At 42.1% G+C, this 22,099-nt stretch overlaps 1 protein-coding gene across 1 annotated transcript; it reads right to left on the bottom strand.

The window, feature by feature from the left end:
* Nucleotides 1-334: 334 nt before the first annotated feature.
* LOC311102796 (RAS guanyl-releasing protein 1-like) lies at nucleotides 335-21,729 on the bottom strand. Its single transcript, XM_084144210.1, has 17 exons — nucleotides 21,521-21,729; nucleotides 20,245-20,411; nucleotides 15,591-15,696; nucleotides 13,910-13,972; nucleotides 12,430-12,561; nucleotides 12,108-12,261; nucleotides 11,760-11,933; nucleotides 5,777-5,893; nucleotides 5,365-5,640; nucleotides 5,192-5,272; nucleotides 4,766-4,870; nucleotides 4,405-4,514; nucleotides 3,716-3,860; nucleotides 3,407-3,443; nucleotides 2,728-2,862; nucleotides 1,477-1,856; nucleotides 335-1,329 (listed from the first exon to the last, which is right to left on the bottom strand). The coding sequence occupies exons 1-17, from the start codon at nucleotides 21,661-21,663 to the stop codon at nucleotides 1,189-1,191; spliced, it is 2,466 nt and encodes an 821-aa protein (XP_084000336.1). The 5' UTR covers nucleotides 21,664-21,729; the 3' UTR covers nucleotides 335-1,188.
* Between the last annotated feature and the right edge of the window lie 370 nt (nucleotides 21,730-22,099).

Genomic DNA, 22,099 nt, shown 5'->3' with positions numbered 1-22,099 from the left:
ACCGCCAACTGACGAGGTAATGGCACTGTTTCCACTGGTTCACAGCTATTCTGATGAGGTTGAAAAGAGAAAAGTTGAATACATTGGCATTTATACAGCAAATAGCATAGTCACTATGAGTGGTACTTTCTATTATTTTAGCAAAGTTGATGAAAACAAAATAAAACTTAGCAAAAACCATCAAATCATTATGAAAGCAGGCAGAGTGGTAGGCTATGCCGATCTTCTAGAGGGTTTAGTGACCCCTAGTGGAACTTATTTCACAGCTACTGTCAGTTCCATACTGTGAATGTTTTGACACCCACCGAGTTACAAATCTCACCGAACATGATTTATAGAGAATATTTCTTTATTATAACATTCATTATGACAGCAATACTGAGAGAGGACATCTTGAGAGAAACTACTGGTATGATGGCACCACAATATATCATATGCTTAGGGTATTTACATGGTATGTCATTGGTGAAACATCTAATAGTTTGCTAATTTCTACTATGGACCACACTGAGTTGATGAAATATACATGAGAACACTGTGGTTGAATGTAGTATTTTTATAAAATGTTTTCTTGCACCTACAAACATAAAGGCTAAAACAATGATTTGTCTATATCTACCTGTATTGTAGTGTTTTAACAATCAATATTGACAGTGACATTGAAATCACATGGATTTACATGTTGCATACAATATGCAACCTTGTTATTACTTAAAACAGGACAATAACTACATAGCACACCTGAATGAACTTGGCCAGTGTTCTGGCCTTTCTGCCATACTGTGTGGTATTCTAATTGTCAGAGTCCCAAACCCAATGGCACACTGATTGGCTTTGTTTTGGCTATGTTCCATAATGGCTGGTACTGTGCTTTGACTGGCTGTGTCCTATTCAGGACGGTACTTTCATTGGCTATGCTTCATAACCCCATATTGGCTGTGATTGGCTGCAACTGGTAATTAGAGTGGCTGTGTGTACCGTACTGTGAGGTACTCATGGCATAACACAATATGAGTAACAGTGTCTCCTCACAGGGAGTTTTAGGTCCCTCTGTGTATCTTCTTTACTGTGTGGCGCTGTGGTCCTTTAAGACATACAGTACTGCCAGTGGCTCTGGAGAAAGAGGGCTGAGCATCACCTGTGATGTCAAAGAGTGGGTGTGTCTGACCTGCTGTGGGGCATTCCTGGCTAGGAGGAGGAGGAGGAGTCCTCCACCACAGGGTGCAGGGCGTGCCTCTTCAGGAGTGTCTGCAGTATCTCTACCTCGCGCTGCGTCTCCCTCAGCTTCTTACGCAGCATCTCGTTGTTCTTCTGAAGCTTCTGGTTCTCCTGAGAACAACATCATTCACCATTGTTGTTTATGTTTTGGAATGGTTAACCTAGCGTTCAAAACTCTAGAAATTAGAATGTAGTACATACAATGTACACAATTGAACACATATCAGTAACCCAGAGGTAGTTGTGTCTGAATCTCACAGTTTCCAGAGCATCATAGTTGGGTTTGATGTCTTCGTCTGGCTCCCTGGGCTTTAGCACTGTAGAGGTTCTATTCTCCCACTTGGCGTAGGCCCGTTGTTTGCGTTGGGGCACCGGACTGGGGCATGGGGTGAGGGAGGGGGGTACGGGGGCCAAGAGAGAGGAGGGTACAGGGGCCAGGAGAGAGGGCTGTACTGGCTGTAGCCGACTGGGCTCTGGAGGGGGGGCAGGGGCGGGGGGCCCCTCTGTCTGGGTGCTGCAGTGGACCCCCACAGACATGGTCAGCCCAGGGGGGAGCCTCAGATGGGAGGGGGCCGGAGAGTCAGGGCTCCAGTCCCTACATTCCTCTGAGGGGTATGGGAAAGGCCCCTCTTCTGAGCCTAGCACAAACAACACCATAAAGATAGTCAGTCAACTCTGATCTGTTCAACCCATTTCAATCAGTTCTCTGGTTTTGAAGTGATATGTTTGCGAACAGTCTGAATCTCATAAGGTTAAGAAAAAGTCAACTGAGTGTTTGTCTGACCACAGAAAGCACATCCATTGTTACAGAAAGTGAGGCAAGTCCTTGACTTTAGAGAGCAGTATGACAGTCCACCTACATAGGGAAACTACCCAGGATGCTGTGCTACTTTTCCATAAACTAGATTAAACCTGTGCTCTCACCTGCAAAGACATACCTTTCAAATAATGATTTGGGACTTTATATTTCCTGTGTATTTGCAATATATGTGACTCCTGTCAATAATGGTTACCACATGGAATGGTACAGTTTAGGACTATCCAAGACAGGTTTTACTTTGGATACCTGTAGTAAGCACAAGTAGAGTGATATATTACTTTTAGACCAGCAGATGGCAACCTTCTGCTGCCTTAGATTTCTAGCACTAGATTTCTAGCACAACCACAAGTCACAACTCTGGTTGGTTACTGCTACACTACATGTGGTTATCACTATTTTGGTAAATAGTTTATTGAGGATGCGTGTATGTACGTGTGTATGTGTGATAAAAAATATATTTTGCTTATATTTGTGCTATTTCACACATTAATTCGGTGTGAATTGGAAATGTGTTTTTTGCATATCCCAACTCAACCTGAGACACCCTCAGAGAGTGAGATCACGGTCCACGCATATTTACTATGTGTGTATGTATGTATGTATGTATGTATGTATGTATGTATGTATGTATGTATGTATGTATGTATGTATGTATGTATGTATGTATGTATGTGTGTGTCCCTCCTCACCTTCCGGCTCACCTGTAGTGCCAGGTGTGGAGCCTGGTGTTAGTGGACCTTCAGAGGTGCTGCTGCCTTTGGCATTCTTCTTACACTCAAACGCCACCTGATCCTTACACAGCCTATGGCAGTTCATCCCACAGTCTGTGAGCAGGCCAAGAGAATGCAGACAACATGTTAGAGCAGGCAGAAGTGGAAAGGAGGTTGTTTAAAATGGATTATTGTATGGTCATGTTGGGTTGCACAGAGATTGCATGTTTTTGTTTTGTTGTCAAAAGTACCCTACTAGATAATGTAACTTCCATTCCCCTCAGTAGCCTAATGGTGCAGCTCAGCCTGTGGAACAGAACAGTTCTCAGACCTTTGCGTGCATGTTGCCATGACTATTTCAAGGGGAAGAGAGTAAAAAGCTGTTTTGTGGTTGCGACTGCAGACTCTACAGTCTTTCATGTGCTGCAGGGTTCAGCTAGCAGTGTGCATGATAGAAACCACACAATGCACCTTCTTTTCAAGATAGCTACACATTACCTGCTCCTCGCAGTCTCTCCATTATCAACAACCTCTGCTAACATTGTATTCTATCAACAATACAAAGTACTGAACTGTAAGCTACATGCAGAATGACATTTATGCAAACATTATGGAATATTCCAGTCTAGACCCAGCGACAATAAAAATAAATAATCACCTCTGCATCTGTAGCCTTGTTTTATGACGCCCCACAACTGTTATGGAGAAGAGGAATTTGATAAGGTTGTTTAGAGATAACACATGCATATTACAATGCATATTTAAGAATGAGGAATGTGCATGTTTAAATAGTCATTTAAAGCCGTAACAGCATTGCTATTGTTGATGAGTACGCTATAACTAAGGCCCAGAGTTGTTCCTGATCAGGCCACAAGTTCAGGAAAAACTCCTGGCCAGACTAATGAGACCTACAGCTAAGCTAAGGACAGATCAGGACATAGTGCTGTAATGTACTGTTGTGACTTACGAATCCGGAGCAGTTGTCACAGAAGGTGGGCTTCATGTAGGTGGTCTCCTGAAAGTTGTGGACAAAGCCAAGACCCAGCTTGGAGCAGATGACACTAGCACGCATGAAATAGGCTGTGATCTCCTCTCTGCTGATGAGGCCTTCCCTGGAGCAGGACAACACAAAGCATATCTCATGTAAACACAAAGCATATCTCATGTAAACACAAAGCATATCTAATGTAAACACAAAGCATATCTCATGTAAACACAAAGCATATCTCATGTAAACACAAAGCATATCTCATGTAAACAAACTGTCTCATAAGAAATGTTATGTTTGCAATGTACTGTATGGACATTGGGCACCATTTCAGACTTCTATATGTCACATTGAAACAAGAGGCACCAAAACTAGCAGGTTTTGGTTTCATAATTTCACTTCAACAGTTTCACTCCACTAGATAACTGGTTAAGAAGTTTGTGATTTAACCTCAGTTGACCACAGTGAGAGTTGACTATGAGGAGACATGGCTGAGACTAGCTAGCTATCTGATAGTTATGTTGCTATTTCTGTTTCCTGTAGCTACAGGCCCATATTACACTTTAGGTTCCTTTCTCTGCAGTCAAAAATAAACCAATGCAGTTAGTGTGAACTGTCAAATGTGCCAAACGAGAGCCCATGCAGCCTAAACGGAACCATACACTTACTTCTCTTTGTCCATGACGCAGAAGGAGAATGGAAAGCTAGCAGCGATTTTCTCAAAGTCTCCTTGAGAGATGAAGCCATTCTCATCATGGTCATAATTTTTAAACACGGACTGTTGAGGACAAGAGACACAAGACATCGTAATGAGATACATGAAGCATAATAGATGAACTGGAATGAGTTCTGTTCAGTTTGATCTGGTGGAATTAAAACTACAACTTCCAGATAAATAATGTATGTAGTATACAATAATATAAATAACATAAGTCATGACATAACAATATTTAAAAAATGATTACTGCTTTTATGAAACAGAATACAATGCTTATGACAATACATAGGGATGGAACACGGACAACTCACATCCACCATTCTTTGCACATGTTTGCTGATGGTTTTGGGGTCAGGTTTTGGGGCCACTCCTGATGCCCACTCCACAACCACTGGAGGTCTAGAGGGGGTGGCTGGCTGATGTAAAACAAAACAGATGATCAGAACATTGTCAGCAGATGTAATTTAGAATAGGCCGTGCTGATGTTAAATGGGCCAATTAAAAAAGAGCTCCAGTCCTCATTCTCTTTCAATAGGTTTGTTAATGAGATCTGCAGCATCAGACATGATTCACTGGAGCTAACTGGGTTTTTGTTAGTTTTATTAAACATGTTTGAAATTGAATATACCCCTAGCCATAACACAGTGAACTTGCTATGGCTAGGGGTATTTTCTATTTCAATCATTATGCGAACAGATTCATTTCCACAGTGTTTTTCATCTTCCCTTTTTACTCACGGGTGCTTTGCTGTTCTTGGCTTCCCTGGTGTAAGAGAGCTCATATATCTCATCATCTGTGTAGTAGAGGTCTAGGGACAGCTGAGCAGTAGAGGACAACAGGGTCAGAGACCAGGGTCATTTACCAACAGACACAGTAGTGTGAATTATTGTGTACTCAGGTGTGTACTAACCGTGAGAAGGTGGACCAGGTCTTTGTTGGCGTCGAGCTGTGGGGTAATCTGCTGTAGCTGGATCAGCTCGTTGATGTGGTTATACAGAGCCTGGAGCTTCTGAACATTCACCTTGTTGTCCTCTACGTAGTCCGACATGGCCTCGTTGACTGAGATCAGGTCCTTGAGGTGGACCCCCAGGATGGGGATCTTAAAGCCTGCACACCTGCTGTATGTCTGACGGTAGTTGTCATAGTTCCTACAGGAGGACAGGAGGTCTGTCATCTCATTCAGCACCTGTGGAGAGAAGAGATAGTGGAAAATATATTGTAGATTATTACCTTGTACAGTATCCATATCCGTATTTTAGACATACTGTTTGTCAACATACTGATCAATAGATCATGTTATGATAATGTTATAGATAATGTACCTTGGTGACCTCGTGGGACACATGCGAACTGGTCTCTTTAAGTCTGGAGATGGAGCTGTGGCACAGGCCCCCCACCACAGCCATTAGTGTGTTAAAGTTGTGCATAAGATGGAGGCTCTGGGAAACACAAACACAGACAAACATAAACAATCTAATTGAACCTTAATCAGAGTCAACCCAAAGCATTCTCCACAAGTAGCACTCCAATGTTGGTTGCATAAGGAACTCATAATACTGTCACAATACTGTTGCTTACACTCTTAGAGAATACAATTGTGCTAATCTGGCTAAATGTTTCACCAATTTTCTCAGTTCCCTTATTGATGCGATGGCCCTGCTGTGGGACACTGGAACCCATTGGTGTGGAATGCATTGAGTTAGAGTTAGAGGAGCAGCAGCTGACTATTGCATTAATTTAAGCCAGAGAGATTCTCCAGAGTTCTGCCTCTCCATCCAACTCTCTCAGCTCCTCATCACTCTTCAGGACACAGCTTTGCATGTGAATGAAGTGATGAAGAGGCATAGTAAACCAGACTTGATCAAGTAGAGTCACTAGTTATTTTTTTCCATGGTGTACACATATATATATATATATATATTTATTTATTTTTACTATTTTTACATTGTAATATAATAGTGAAGCCATCAAAACTATGAAATAACATCTAAGGAATCATGTAGTAACCAAAAAAGTGTTAAACAAATCAAAATATAATTTATATTGGAGATTTTTCAAATAGCCACCCTTTGCCTTGATGACAGCTTTGCACACTCTTGGCAAATAGGCCTTACACAGCCTGGAGGTGTGTTTTGGGTCATTGTCCTGTTGAAAAACAAATGATAGTCCCACTAAGCGCAAACCAGATGGGATGGCGTATCGCTGCAGAATGCTGTGGTAGCTATGCTGGTTAAGTGTGCCTTGAATTCTAAATAAATCACAGACAGTGTCATCAGCAAAGCACCCCCACACCATCACACCTCCGTGCTTCACGGTGGGAACCACACATGTGGAGATAATCCATTCACCTACTCTGCGTCTCACAAAGACACGGCAGTTAGAACCAAAAATCTCAAATTTGGACTCATCAGACCAAAGAACAGATTTCTACCGGTCTAATCTCCATTGCTCGTGTTTCTTGGCCCAAGCAAGTCTCTTCTTCTTATTGGTGTCCTTTAGTAGTGGTTTCTTTGCAGCAATTCGACCATGAAGGCCTGATTCATGCAGTCTCCTCTGAACAGTTGATGTTGAGATGTGTCTTTTACTTGAAGTCTGTGAAGCATGTATTTGGACTGCAATCTCAGGTGCAGTTAACTCTAATGAACTTGTCCTCTGCAGCAGAGGTAACTCTGGGTGGCGGTCCTCATGAGAGCCAATTTCATCATAGCGCTTGATGTTTTTTTTGACTGCACTTGAAGAAACTTTCAAAGTTCTTGAAATTTTCCGTATTGACTGACCTTCAGGTCTTAAAGTAATGATGGACTGTCGTTTCTCTTTGCTTATTTGAGCTGTTCTTGCCATAATATGGACTTTTACCAAATAGGGCTATTTTCTGTATACCACCCCTACCTTGTCACAACACAACTGATTGGCACAAACGCATTAAGAAGGAAAGAAATTCCACAAATTAAGTTAACAAGGCACACCTGTTAATTGAAAAGCATTCCAGGTGACTACCTCATGAAGCTGGTTGAGAGAATTCCAAGAGTGTGCAAAGGTGTCATCAAGGCAAAGGGTGGCTACTTTGAAGAATCTCAAATATAACATATATTTTGATTTGTTTAACACTTTTTTGGTTACTACATGATTCCATATGTGTTATTTCATAGTTTTGATGTCTTCACTATTATTTTACAATGTAAAAGATATCAAAAATAAAGAAAAACCCTTGAATGAGTAGGTGTGTCCAAACTTTCGACTGGTAGTGAATATATATTAGCATGTGTAAGTACAATTTCATCACAATACATAATACAATTAATTAAATAATACACATTTTTCATTCCCCCCCTCCCCATGTGTTGCATACACACTTGCATATACAGTACCAAAAAAGGTACAGCAACGCATACAAATCAGACAAACAAAAAACTAAACCATCAACAACAAAAAAAAAAAAATTATAATAATAAACATGTCACTCAGTATTTATTAGCTCATATTGCCATGAATTGGATGTGGGAATGCCAGATGTTTTGTAAATGATGTGGTCTGCCTTTGAATTTATAGAAAATATTGTCCAAAGAGATGTAGCTAGATATCTCATTTAGCCAGTGTGTTAAAGTAGGGGGACTATCTGATTTCTAGCGTAATGTTATTTTTAAAAAATTGCTGTGAGCACTTACAGATCAATCAACTGCTCAAAAAAATAAATGGAACACTTAAACACCACATCCTAGATCTGAATGAATGAAATAATCTTATTAAATACTTTTTTCTTTACATAGTTGAATGTGCTGACAACAAAATCACACAAAAATTATCAATGGAAATCAAATTTATCAACCCATGGAGGTCTGGATTTGGAGTCACCCTCAAAATTAAAGTGGAAAACCACACTACAGGCTGATCCAACTTTGATGTAATGTCCTTAAAACAAGTCAAAATGAGGCTCAGTAGTGTGTGTGGCCTCCACATGCCTGTATGACCTCCCTACAACGCCTGGGCATGCTCCTGATGAGATGGCGGATGGTCTCCTGAGGGATCTCCTCCCAGACCTGGACTAAAGCATCCGCCAACTCCTGGACAGTCTGTGGTGCAACGTGGCGTTGGTGGATGGAGCGAGACATGATGTCCCAGATGTGCTCAATTGGATTCAGGTCTGGGGAACGGGCGGGCCAGTCCATAGCATCAATGCCTTCCTCTTGCAGGAACTGCTGACACTCCAGCCACATGAGGTCTAGCATTGTCTTGCATTAGGAGGAACCCAGGGCCAACCGCACCAGCATATGGTCTCACAAGGGGTCTGAGGATCTCATCTCGGTACCTAATGGCAGTCAGGCTACCTCTGGCGAGCACATGGAGGGCTGTGCGGCCCCCCAAAGAAATGCCACCCCACACCATGGCTGACCCACCGCCAAACCGGTCATGCTGGAGGATGTTGCAGGCAGCAGAACGTTCTCCACGGCGTCTCCAGACTCTCACGTCTGTCACATGTGCTCAGTGTGAACCTGCTTTCATCTGTGAAGAGCACAGGGCGCCAGTGGCGAATTTGCCAATCTTGGTGTTCTCTGGCAAATGCCAAACGTCCTGCACGGTGTTGGGCTGTAAGCAAAACCCCCACCTGTGGACGTCGGGCCCTCATACCACCCTCATGGAGTCTGTTTCTGACCATTTGAGCAGACACATGCACATTTGTGGCCTGCTGGAGGTCATTTTGCAGGGCTCTGGCAGTGCTCCTCCTGCTCCTCCTTGCACAAAGGCGGAGGTAGCGGTCCTGCTGCTGGGTTGTTGCCCTCCTACGGCCTCCTCCACATCTCCTGATGTACTGGCCTGTCTCCTGGTAGCGCCTCCATGCTCTGGACACTACGCTGACAGACACAGCAAACCTTCTTGCCACAGCTCGCATTGATGTGCCATCCTGGATGAGCTGCACTACCTGAGCCACTTGTGTGGGTTGTAGACTCCGTCTCATGCTACCACTAGAGTGAAAGCACCGCCAGCATTCAAAAGTGACCAAAACATCAGCATAGGAACTGAGAAGTGGTCTGTGGTCACCACCTGCAAAACCAGTCCTTTATTGGGGGTGTCTTGCTAATTGCCTATAATTTCCACCTGTTGTCTATTCCATTTGCACAACAGCATGTGACATTTATTGTCAATCAGTGTTGCTTCCTAAGTGGACAGTTTGATTTCACAGAAGTGTGATTGACTTGGAGTTACATTGTGTTGTTTAAGTGTTCCCTTTATTTTTTTGAGCAGTGTATATTTTTATGATTATTGTTCCATGGATCTAGTTCACTAGTCCCAAACAGACACAAGCTAGGTGTGAGAGGGACTGACATCTATAAACATTCTGAAATTGTGTTTACTGATTCCCAAAACATTCAAATAAGATTGCATGTCCAAAACATGTGATAAAAAGTACCCTTTTGCCTATTACAGTGCACGTTTTTCTGGTGTATAGTAAATTAGGTGAACGGTTGTAAACTGAGAGTGTTTGTGTCTGAGGTTGTAGGAAAATGTGTGTGCTTTCAAACATAAGATCATTCTTCTCTGCTTATTTCAACCTGTAAATATTGTTCCCATTTCAGTCTAGTAACATCTGTGAGTACTAGCATATGATCTAACAACAATTTATAACCCTTAAGTAAATTCAGACCACCCGCCTTATATGGAAGACCTGCAGACGAATTCTGGGTGATTCGTTATTCCAAATAAAATGAGGAAAAGAGGCTCTGCATGTTTTGTTTTTTAAATGCAGAGGGGGTGAAATTGGAAGATTCTGAAACAAATAAAGACATTTTGGAAATATTGACATTTTGATGACATTAACGCTGCCCATAAGATAAATAGGAAGGAAGTCCATTCTTTTGAAGTTATTGGTAACCTTTTCAATAACTGGAATGTAGTTCAAAATTCCTAAGTACTTAATATTCGTCAAGGACCATTTCCATTGGAATTGGTCTTGTAAAAGTTTGGGTTTGAAGGTAGATATAATAATCTCTGTCTTGGCTCAATTGACTTTGCAACCAGATAGTTTACCAAACTCTTCAAGCAATGACAGGAGGACCGGAATTGAGTATGAGTGGTCTTAGAGATAGAGCAAGACATCATCCGCATACAATGATATAACATGGTATTATTTTCCAATTGTAGTTCCTTCAATTTGGTCATGTGCTCTAATCATGGTGTCAATGGGTTATATGACCAAAGCAAAAAAATCATGCACTGGCTGGACAGCCTTGCCTTGTCCCTCGAGACAACGGGAAGGGGGTTGAGTATTGGGTTTTGGTTTTAACTACTGCCATTGGTGAATTATAAAGAATTTGAATCCAAGAGATAAATATTGGACCAAAATTAAACCTTGATAATACAGACATAAGGTCCTTCCATTCCACTCTGTCAAATGCTTTTTCAGCACCAAGGGACACTACAACATTTGGGGTCTTAAGATCATTAGTATGAAAAAGAATGTCAAAATATCTACGTAAATTATCAGAGGAGAGACAACCCTGCACAAAACCAGTTTGGTCTGTGTGGATGAGATTGGGCACAGACTCTAGGCGTAGAGTTAATATTTAGCAATCAACTGATAATCAACATTTAAAAGTGACACTGGTCTATGGGAGGAGCACAACGTGGGATCTTTATCTTTATTTTTCAGTAAAGTAATAGCTGCAAGACGTAAAGTATGAGGAAGCTGTTTTTTCTCCAGACAGGCCTTGATCATACGGAGAAAAAGAGGCATCAACCGCTCAAATAATAGCCTGTAAAATTCTATAGGAAACCCATCTAATCCCGGTACCTTTCCATTTTGGAGGGAACCAATAGCATCTGATAGCTCCTCAGTAGTAGCACTTCAGTGTCAGTGTTCCATCTGATAAATCCATTAGTGCTGATGGCCTGTACTTTGTTAATATTCAGAGCACACGTTCACTGTTAGCCAGCATCTTTGATGCACTAAAAGCCCATCATGGAGCTCTTGAGAGTCATTAGCAGCCCTCTTTTAATATGCATTATGTAACTACAAATGATGGTGCTTCTGCTGTACGGTAGTAGGTAGGTCTCACTGTACTGTACGATATGGTAGACGATATGGTAGACGATATGGTAGACGATATGGTAGACGATATGGTAGACATGCATTTGCTTAATATGAGGAAAAGGTACCAGATATAGACAATGAACAAACACAATTTAAGAGGGTACAAAACATGGGGGCTAAACACCTTGTATGTGAACATTTTGTTATTTTCTACACATATACTGTAGTGTTAGTCTACGGGGGTTCTGGAGGAGAATGAGGAATAGTTAGGGCCATACCTGAGCCACATGGATGAACTTGGTGAAGACCTCTGCTCTCAGCTGAGCTGTAGGCCGACTCAGAACCATGAGCTGCACCCACTGGGAGATACCATTACACAACGTAATGGAACGTTCCATCATGGGGTTGTCCTTCATGCAGCAGCTGCGGATGTAGTTCTGGTAGTCTGCAAACTGGAAAAAATAATAAAGCATATGCTGACTCATTTTGCTAAAAGGACAGAGGTTTCGCAGAACACATTTGGAATGCATTGAAATACCTACAGTAGAGCGCATGTGCTATGACATTCTTCAGAATGTCATAGTGTTTATAGCGATCACATACAGGCGGATTGGGGCTCTACTCACTGATATTCTACAGAAGGACTTGAACTCCAGGTAGGTGAGGTGCTCAGCCAGCTCAATGGGCTCCAGGTGATCAAACAGCAGAGACACTTTCCTCTTCTTACTGCTGTTAGCCTTGATCCTCTGACTGGGCTTCTGAGACCAGTGCCTGTCATTTCTGGGACACAACATGGTGAACAACACAGACCGGAAATACACAGGTATTACACAGGCATAATTTGAAACCATTACTTCAGCATACCTGTAAAGCCATTTTCAGGTAAGTCTAGATGCTTTCCTCAAGAAATACATTAATTCTGTTCAATAATATACCGGGAATACTTACATCCATTTAGTCTGCAAGAGAGGGCACAGCCTCTCCTGGCCCTGATCCCTGATCAGATCCTGGAACTGCTCCATGGAGTCTGACAGGCTGCTGTGTAACCGGAACATCGTCCAGAACTCCTGGATCCAATACCTGAAAGATAAGGACAATAAGACTGTGTTTACCACAATTAAATACTATACCCCTCGATATTCAAGTCATAAGAAGGAATTCCACTCGACCACGCCCACAGATTGTGGAAAACAAACATTCTTTCTCAATGACCCCCATTGTAAAAGAGCCAACTTCGTTGTCAATTTTGTGTCATACATAAATAACAAAATATACCGAAATGCTGCTGTGTTGTTCAATGTAACCAGGTCAAAAATCCTGACCTACGATTTGCAATGCTCCCACGTAGGGAAATAGAGCATGCGAGAAGAGCCCTGTGGCTTCAGGCTATTCGGTGTGGGAGAGTGGGAAATTGTGGGGACCGGTTTCTAAGTAGGGTACACATAGCTAAGTGTGTGGAAAACATTTCATCAACAGGTAAGACTTTTAACTTTTTTTGTATAGTCCGTTAGTAATTCCTCCCACTACTTGTAGCTACATAGTCTGTTTGTTGTGTTGTTGGTCTTGGCTAGCTTAATGTTCCGGTTGGTAACTAGCACTCACTCACTCACGTGGCTGCTAGCATCGTCATGAAAAGGGGCATGAGGGAAGCTCTACAATATTACGTTTGTCTAAGTAGTGAGAACACCTCCCGAGTGGCGCAGTGGTCTAAGGCACTGCATCGTAGCCGGCTGCGACCGGGAGACCCATGGGGCGGCGCACAATTCGTCCAGGGTAGGGGAGGGAATGGCCGGCAGGGATGTAGCTCAGTTTGCAACGCCAAGGTTGTGGGTTCGATTCCCATGAAGAAAAAAAATAATAATGTATGCACTCACTAACTGTAAGTCGCTCTGGATAAGAGCGTCTGCTAAATGACTAAAATGTAAAATAGAATGTAGAACGCTAGGGAGAAGGCAATGTTGAAAAGTAATCTTTAGACATGTTTTACTTTTCTTAAATGTAGTTTTGTAATTGATTAAACAAGCAGATGACAAGGAAATTGCATTTTGAAAAAGGTCAAGTTTTTGCTGGGAGCCAATGGGGTAACCTAGGTAACTGCAGGTTGTTTTCCCCCCAAGGCGGGCGGGGCCGCAACATTCTATCTAATACCGACTGGGAGTATACTTCAAACTCTAAACCCTAGTTGTTTATTGTCTAATAAGAAATCAACGCTATAGGCTGTTGCAAATGCACTAATAGCATGGCCTAAACCATCTACCCAGTTATAGAATATTGTATTATTCGGTGTTATGTGGATTTCATAAGCCCTTTAATGTCCTTTCATAAGAATGATTGAACAGTGAGTTATTGTGTGGAGGCCTTAGTGGACCCCAGCAGGCCCAGTGGTAGTGGCAGGATTAGGATGACTGCATGGGGAACACACACTTACCTGATGAAGTAACAGATCCTCTCACACTCTGTGGACTGCTTATTCTCCAGGGCTCTTTTAAATGTAACACCTCAAGTTAAGGATACATTATGATTCACTGGTATAGTAAAACATGTCCACACTGTTTAGAGTCAGGGAAGAGACCAGGAACTGTATGTGGGATTTATCAGTGAATAAACGATCTGGATCACTGTGCAGGACAAAGTGTCTATTCAAATGTCTATTCATCTAAGTAAACAATTACAAGCTGGTGTTTAATGTATTTAGTGCAGGAAACTCATCAATAGGGAAACTAAAAGGCGAACAGATGTGACATTTGGTGGTGTGGGAGGAGGCAACCACAAAAAAGAAAACTGGTTAGGAGCATCAGCAAGTGAATCATTCTGGTGTTGTGTGGTTCCAATGGTTCAGTTGGTTGAAGCATGTTGTTTACAGGGCTATGGGTTAGATTCCTTTGTTGCTTTGGATAAAAGTGTCTGTTAAACGTGCACAACAGACAATCACTATTCCTGTAGAAGATGTGCTGGCAGAGGACCCTTTTAGTGAGTAAAAACATGTTCTCACAACCAGGTAAAAACAAAGCTGACATAATGTTACTTTTACATCTCAATGGCTGTGAGTGTGAGGACAGTTTATTACCTAAGCTGCTGTGCCATATGCTCGGTAGGTACAGAGTGACCAGAATCCCAGAGGGACTGTATTAATCCAAACTCAAAAACATCTCCATTCTCCTTATTATATAAAACAGGGGTAAAAATAGACTGACACTGTGAGCCTCTCCGCACTCTGTTGGCAGAAATCAGTTTGAAGTGATGCACATAAAAAGGCTAATTGCGTCATGGGAGCTGAAGAGCCACCCACACTACCGCAAAGCCAGATTGTTTTTACGATAAATGGCCTTAATGGCTCCAGTGCTTTCACTTGTTCCTAAGCCACTCTTAGCCATATTTTATGCTTCTGGGTCTTCGGCTCAGAATGAGCTCAGGGGTTAAAAATAGAGGGCAGGACGCACAGTGAATCTTGAGGTGTGATGTGGGTTTTGGGGAGCGAGCCTCCTTGGGCAGCTGAGAGGCTGTGTTTAAATAGAACTGAAGAGGGCTTCAGTCTGGGAAGAGGTCATTAACACCTGAAGCCCCTAGCCTTAGTGTCCTCCTCATTGTGCCAGTACTGCCTCTCCTCTGGGCTCTGTGACGTCAGAGCTCTTTATTGAATGGAGGCCTAGATTACAGACCGCTCATTCAAAACAGAAAATAGGCAACTACAGTGGCCTTTTTAAACCAGACCTGAAGTGGGGGAATTAAATTGGGATGAATCGTGCTTTTTGTGTAGCTAAGATGGTAATAGAAAAAGACTGTAAGGTACTTGGAAGACACTGGATTGGAAACAGAACATGGTGATCTGTACTAGAGCTAACAAAGACATTTAGAGTACAGTAATACGGAATTGTGGTGCACACGTATTGATATTCACATTGCTGGTAGGAGTGAGGAGTCGAAGGCATGGCACCTTGTCAGCCAAGTTGGATCTTAATTGGCCGTTGCTACTGACAACCAGATCACAAAACAGTGCTGCACAGCCATGTTTGGCACAACAGATTGGTCAGGTCTTGGTGCCAACTCGATAATAGTTTTGGCTGTAGTGGAGCAGCCGCAGATCATTGGGTCTGCTTGGTAAAGGATATAGGGAGATAAGTTTCTCCAGGAGGTCACTAGAGGACATGAGGAGTCGGTGCATGGTCAGGGTGATGTTCATCAGGTGGCTGCTCCCACACACACAACCCTCCGCGTCTGGAAGAGAGCACACAACACATGGAGCACATTAACAGACATGCTGTTGCCTATCACAATGCCAATAATGTACTATAGATGGTTGAGATTTCATATGGACAAGAAAATAATTTCTGCATATCAATGTCCAATGCTACTGTAGCTCTCTGATAACCAAATCTAGCAGTCATGTCCTGCTACAGAATAAATGTCAACAACACAAGGGGATTTAGCCATTCAAACTTCCTGATTCCATTCAGTCACAAGTCTGCAGTCATGCAATAACAGAAACAAATGATAGAAATCAACCTCAAAAGAGCATACAAAACAGTTTCTAAATGTGTGCTAGGCAACCATGAACACAATAATGTGCCAGGTATGTGTCAACTGCAAATCTCTAAGTGTATACACCACCTCTGAATGTCTCTGCTTTTCCTGTGGTGGTATTGTGACTTTTCTGTGGTCTACTTTTCTCTGTCGTATCTCACTTCCTGTCTTTGTGACCGCCTCCCTATATCTCTGCCAACACTTATGACATCACAGGAACCTTCAGCCACGATCTCTGTCATCTACTCAAACAGCTTTGTCCCTAGAGGCACTGGAGATAAAAAGGATATGACGTTGTGGAAAAGATCTCAAGGAATACATTGTTAGCTGTATCCACACAGTAGCAATTGTAGATTCCATTTCTAACTACATTAGCCTTTCTTTTACAAATTATCTGACTTGAGAAAAGCAGATATTTTGTTGGTCCTCTGTAACATGTTGTTTATGAGTAAGTGGTTCACTATCATGTTTGTCTATTGGGTAGCAATGAGCAACCTCTTTGCTAGGCTTCTGATCTCTTCCATTCCAGGTAAACAATCTGCCAGTGATTTTCTGGAAATCGTGGCTAAGAGAGCACCTTGACGAATCCATGAAAATGGTGTTTAACTTTTGAACCTAAGCAGCTGGCATTGTCTTGATGCCACATAAGAACGGCAGTTTCCATGGGTCCCCACATATCCCATATCTCCTTGAAATACCTCAGACACCATGGCAACATTGTTATCTATCTCACTGGGCCACTTCAGCAGGCAGCTAATCCTGCCCTCGTATCCTGCACCACTGGGACAGGAGTGTTCTATTTACCCATCCCAACCAGGGCTACAACCCCCCAGCAATGACACACAGACATAACCTTACTGTATGAAAAACTGTCATGCATGAAAATAATATACATATACATGATTAGACTGTGATCTGAGGGAGACTGTTGTAATAGGTTTTAAGCTTTATACTGTTACTGTATGTTAAAGGACTGTGATGCAAAACAATTCAACTCTATCCTTCCTCTACTTCAACAAACTGAATGGTGTTTTTATTGCTGCAATCATGTAAGCAAGTCATGCTCTAAAATAACAAGGAAGCTCTTTTGATTCACTACCAGGTAAACAATTACTTCATCATTTTACAACACCTCCCTACCAACCCAGGCGGGGCTAATTGCTGAGGAAATCCCCTCCGTCTTACTCACTGTGGAAAGTTAGGAAAGCAGCAGCAGGTTGCACTGGGATAGGACAAGGGATGTGATGACAAACACAGCAAAAGGCAGGGAGTGTTGCCCTACTTTGAGGGGTTTTATTATCGTAGGCATTCATCAGCAAAGCCAAGGTGTAAGGAGTCTTTCCTTGTTTTGACAGAGAGGTAAAGTAACTGGGCTAACGGGGATGGATGATCCTTTTGTTTTGCCTCAGTCAGCCCAATGCTCATCTCTACTGTACACATGAAAGAATCGGTAAGGAACAGTCTAAGAGGCCCCAGCGATTTATATTTAATTATTAGTTGCACACTCTCCACTACATGTGCCTTATAATGTTGGCTCAACATGCTGTAGGCCTACAGTACATGTAGAACAATAGAGTACAGGAAATTGATTTAATATCCACAAACAGCCATGATGCTCTGTAAGTGTTTGAACATATGTTGACCGCCATAGGCACATAAAGGTTTTTCACATTAGTGTCTACAGTACATCCGAGCCTGCAGTGGATACTCTGACTCTGCAGTGGATATCTCTTTGTGATATTCACAGGTTGTGTGCCTGCATCATATATGGTTTACATGGGAAATGCATTTAATTCCAAAATGGCTTCCACGATTGAAGCCTTCAAATCTCTGCACTGCTTTTTGCTGTCCATTAACATTATGATTGTGTAGAGACTTCAGGCACTGTGGGTGTGTGGAACTGTGGAGCATGGACTTGGGGGTGAATGATGATGTCAAACATTATTGATCCACACCCCTTGGTGCTCTGCATTTCAAAGAGTGGTCAGCATCTGAGAAGGGCCTTTTGGGTAGCTGACCTTTGGGCTAGCAGCAGCCAGGCAATCCTTCAAATAGCGCTTACGTGTGCTCTCACATTTGAAAAGGTGCCGAAGCCCCAGGAGCCCCAGGAGCTGGGGAGTCAGCCTCTGATGTGAGACAGCAGCCGCTGGGAGTGCTTAGCCCTGTTAGACCTCTCTGTACTAAGTATCTCCATTTTGTTCCCTCATATTAACCTGGATTCAAAACACCTGCCTGTTTATCTCCATACTGTAGATTACATTTCCTTGAAAGGATCTGAATTTCTCTCAATGACCTGTGAAGTCTGATTTGGAAATTAAATTACAATTTCAGTCATTCAACAAATATTTTTAGTAAACCTAAAAAGACATTTTAAATGGAACTCTAGAAGAGAGCTAAGTCTTGCACCCACTTGATTAACTTGGCTGATATTTTTTTTATAAATCCTAAATGAACAGCCAGCCATTATTCTGCTATTCTTTTCCTTGACAGATAACTGTAAGTAAGGGCTGTCACTCTCTGTATTCAGTCCACTGTACCACCTCCTCATCACTCTCTCTTCACTCCATTTGTGTCTCCAAGCAACGGCAATCAGAATGCTTGCCTCTTCAAATACATAATCACGATAACTTTGAGAGCACTCCAGACAACTTAGTAGGGCACATTATTCTAATTTAACAGGGTTCTTGACAGGGTTTTTGACAGCTTCCATATTGCAGCCAATATTCGGAATATATAAATACATGTAATTGGACAAAGTCAATGTATTACTAATGTGATATGCTTAAATCACATTCCACGTCTACTGAATCAATACTTCACAGTTGGTGAATGATTTTGTTATACTGTATCATATTCAGTGCAGGCATAGTTGCAGTAGATCCACATACAATTATATAGTCTTAGAGATATGGAATAGTCTATTGCCCTGGGCAAGTGACCTGAGCAGTCGTGCAAGTGACCTGAGCAGTTGTGCAAGTGACCTGAGCAGTCGCGCAAGTTGAGCCTGCTCTGAGGTTGCCCCATTGGGCAGGTGATTTGTTTTTACTGATAACAACCAAATTGCAAAGAATTCCAGTAGTCTTGTCTTTCTGGTTCCTCCCCATGTGTGTAGGTGAAAATAGATACTTAACATTTTTGGGAAAGTGATCATAATCTTCAGGCAACCAAAAAATACTCCTGATGGACAAGTGTCTTTCAGACCTTAATGTCAGATGAACACTACAGATGGAAAGCAGCTATTAGCTAAATCTGGTGCCACGTATCATATCTCAGTGCTCTGAGACTTATGTTTTGTGGTGCATTGTACCTGCCAAATAATCTTGATAAATAAAAATAAATCCCTGTCTCATCATCTGAAATGCAAAGACTGACAACCATAGAGGTTAGACAACAAATAGAGGCTAGTTCATATAAAGGGAAAGGTCTTAAAAAAAAATAAAAAATCAGTTATTTAGCCTTTGTTCTTATCCAGAGCGACTTACAGTTAGTGAGTGCATAAATTATTATTATTATTATTATTTATTTTTTCATACTGGCCCCCCGTGGGAATCGAACACACAACCCTGGCGTTGAAAACGCCATGCTCTACCAACTGAGCTACATCCCTGTCAGCCATTCCCTCCCTTACCCTGGACAACGCTGGGCCAATTGTGCGCTGCCCCATGGGTCTCCCGGTCGCGGGCGGCAAAGACAGAGCCTAGATTCGAACCAGGATCTCTAGTGGCACAGCTAGCACTGCGATGCAGTGGCTTAGAGCACTGCGCCACTCGGTCTGTTTGTGTCAACCTAGCCCTATAGGCTAATTAGAGATACCTTGTAAATGGTAACAGTTTCATGGAGACAGGGTCTTTTAACATCAAACAGCTAGAGGCCGAGAAAAACAGGTGCTTCCAGGAAACATTCACAGTACTGATTTCAAATAAACTGAGGTTCAGCATTCAGCACCACTTAAAAAGGAAAATAAAGTGGATGCTCTAACCTGACAAGCAGAACTAATGACAATGATCCTGACCTGCACAACCATTTTGTACTGCTCAACAACAGACTCAAATATTATATGCTGCTCATTTTCATGCAACAAAAAAACGATACTTTTTTCAAACAAAAAAGGGAAATATGTGGTTGTAACACTCAATTCAAGTCCTTCAGTATTATGAAGTAATATGGAGTCAGTCTTATCATTCAGTTACCAATAGTATTACTGGCAGAAACACAAGAGCAGCCCAGAGCACAGCGACTCACCGAAGGACTGGATACAGGCCTGGATCAGCTCTTCCCAGCTGGCCCCTTTGGCATAGTGTCCCAGAGACATCATGACCTTGCCCTGGGTCATCTGGGCCAGATTGGGCCTGTTGAACCGTTGAGGGCGAGCAGGCACAGGCGGACAGACCTTAGAGAGAGAGAGCCGTCTGGAGGGGCAGTGGAGGAGAGAGGGCATGAGGTGGAGGGAGGTGTAGAGAGCACAGCTGTGTGTGTGTGTGTGTGTGTGTGTGTGTGGACGTGTTTACCTATTCTTGTGGGGACTTCTGGTAAACTAACAAAAAATGTACCAACTGGGGACATTTTGTTGGTCCCCACAAGGTCAAATGCTATTTCTAGGGGGTTAAGGTTAGAATTAGTGTTAGGGTTAGAATTAGAATTAGGTTTAGGGTTAGGAGCTTGGGTAAGTTTTAGGGTTAGGGTTAGAGCTAGGGTTAGGTTTAGGGTTAGGGCTAAGATTAGGTTTTTGGGTTAAGGTTAGGGTTAGGGGTTAGGGAAAATAAGACTTTGAATGTCCCCACAAGGTTAGCTGTACAAGACTGTGTGTGTGTGTGTGGTCATTTAAAGCATGCAGTGGATACAATATTGAAGTAGACAACACAATGAAAATGCTACATGTTAATCCTAAAGTAATCACACAGGCAAATATAATATAGGTGTAAGTGTATAAAAAATGTTGCAATTAACACAACACTTTTCAGATTACTACAATACTAAAAAGTGTTTCATACCTGGTATCTTAGAGTTAAGGTAGCTTTGCTATTTTTCATTGTTCTCATTTCCTTCCTTTTGGGGAAATCATTGTTGATTGCCGACTTCTATTATAGGAATCACTAAATAAACAGTTGGCTGATAAACAGAGAGGATGCCATGCATGCCATTTGTTCTATACACTTCCCAAACTATAGGCTAACTATGGAATGAAATTCGAAAGAGAGAAGACATAGGCTATAGAGAAGCTATTTTGAGAGTGAAAAAGTTGTGCGTCCTGGTCGATGCTTTTATAAATCGCAGGGCACGGAATTGTTGCACTCATAAAGTTATTGTATGACTAAGAACCACCAAAAGTTTCTGATTTACATTCTAAATCAACAAGATCATAATGTTTATTCGGTGTCAATAAAGGTTTTATAATTGCGTATGTTTAAAATTGACAAGACGATATTTGCTGTAGGCTATTTCAACTGTCTGCGTAACGCGCTTCATAAACATCTTCAGTTCATTCACAAATACAGGAGTTCGTTATAAAATAACTTACGGATGTTCTTTTTCCTTTCCATTCGATCCCACATTTTCATTTTGTCCATTTTCTTTGGATTGGCACCCCATAGCGAGATACTGGGCAACAAGTGGTTGAACGAGACTATCCATCTGTGTCCGTTTCGATGAGAGCATTTTCATTGCGTGCTTGGTTCAGTGTGCGGCAGTGCGCCGGTGGGGAGCTCACCATTGTTTTGACTTGTCAATGAGGATGGCACAAATTAAGATGCATCGTGCTGTGTCTGTGTGGGCGTAAACGCACTTGAACAAAAGTTGTTTTGGTGATGGGCCCAATGCCACTCACTGCTCAGTAATTTATGCGCAAGAGCTCAAATGAGTAGAATGAGCAGGCCGCCTAACCCATTTCTTTATGAATCTATTGCCATTGTTTAGTGATTTGTCGTCATTAAAGCATGAGTCACGATTAAATTGCTTTTACAGTAAGTGTATGTCCAATTAGATATGAGATAACTGTTCTTACATTGATTATTTGGAATGTTAAATATATTTTATCACAATTAAGTTAAGTGTGCAACTAAATGGATTCCAGCAATAGGTTTGTGTCAGTTTGTTAATC

The sequence above is a fragment of the Coregonus lavaretus genome, assembly GCF_964263955.1.
Source record: "Coregonus lavaretus genome assembly, chromosome: 27".
Taxonomy (NCBI): Eukaryota; Metazoa; Chordata; class Actinopteri; order Salmoniformes; family Salmonidae; genus Coregonus; species Coregonus lavaretus.
Note: the sequence above shows the minus strand (reverse complement) of the source record. Positions and strands in the feature narration are given on the sequence as shown.

What these genes read in the sequence shown, in the direction of transcription:
- LOC311102796 (XM_084144210.1), bottom strand. Translation starts at nt 21,663, where the DNA reads ATGAAAATGCTCTCATCGAAACGGACACAGATGGATAGTCTCGTTCAA. An exon ending in AGTTCATCCATGTGGCTCAG is followed by an intron (nt 5,894 to 11,759) that starts GTATGGCCCTAA and finishes TGTGTTTCCCAG; the next exon opens with AGCCTCCATCTTATGCACAA. An exon ending in TGCGTCATGGACAAAGAGAA is followed by an intron (nt 3,861 to 4,404) that starts GTAAGTGTATGG and finishes GTCCTGCTCCAG; the next exon opens with GGAAGGCCTCATCAGCAGAG.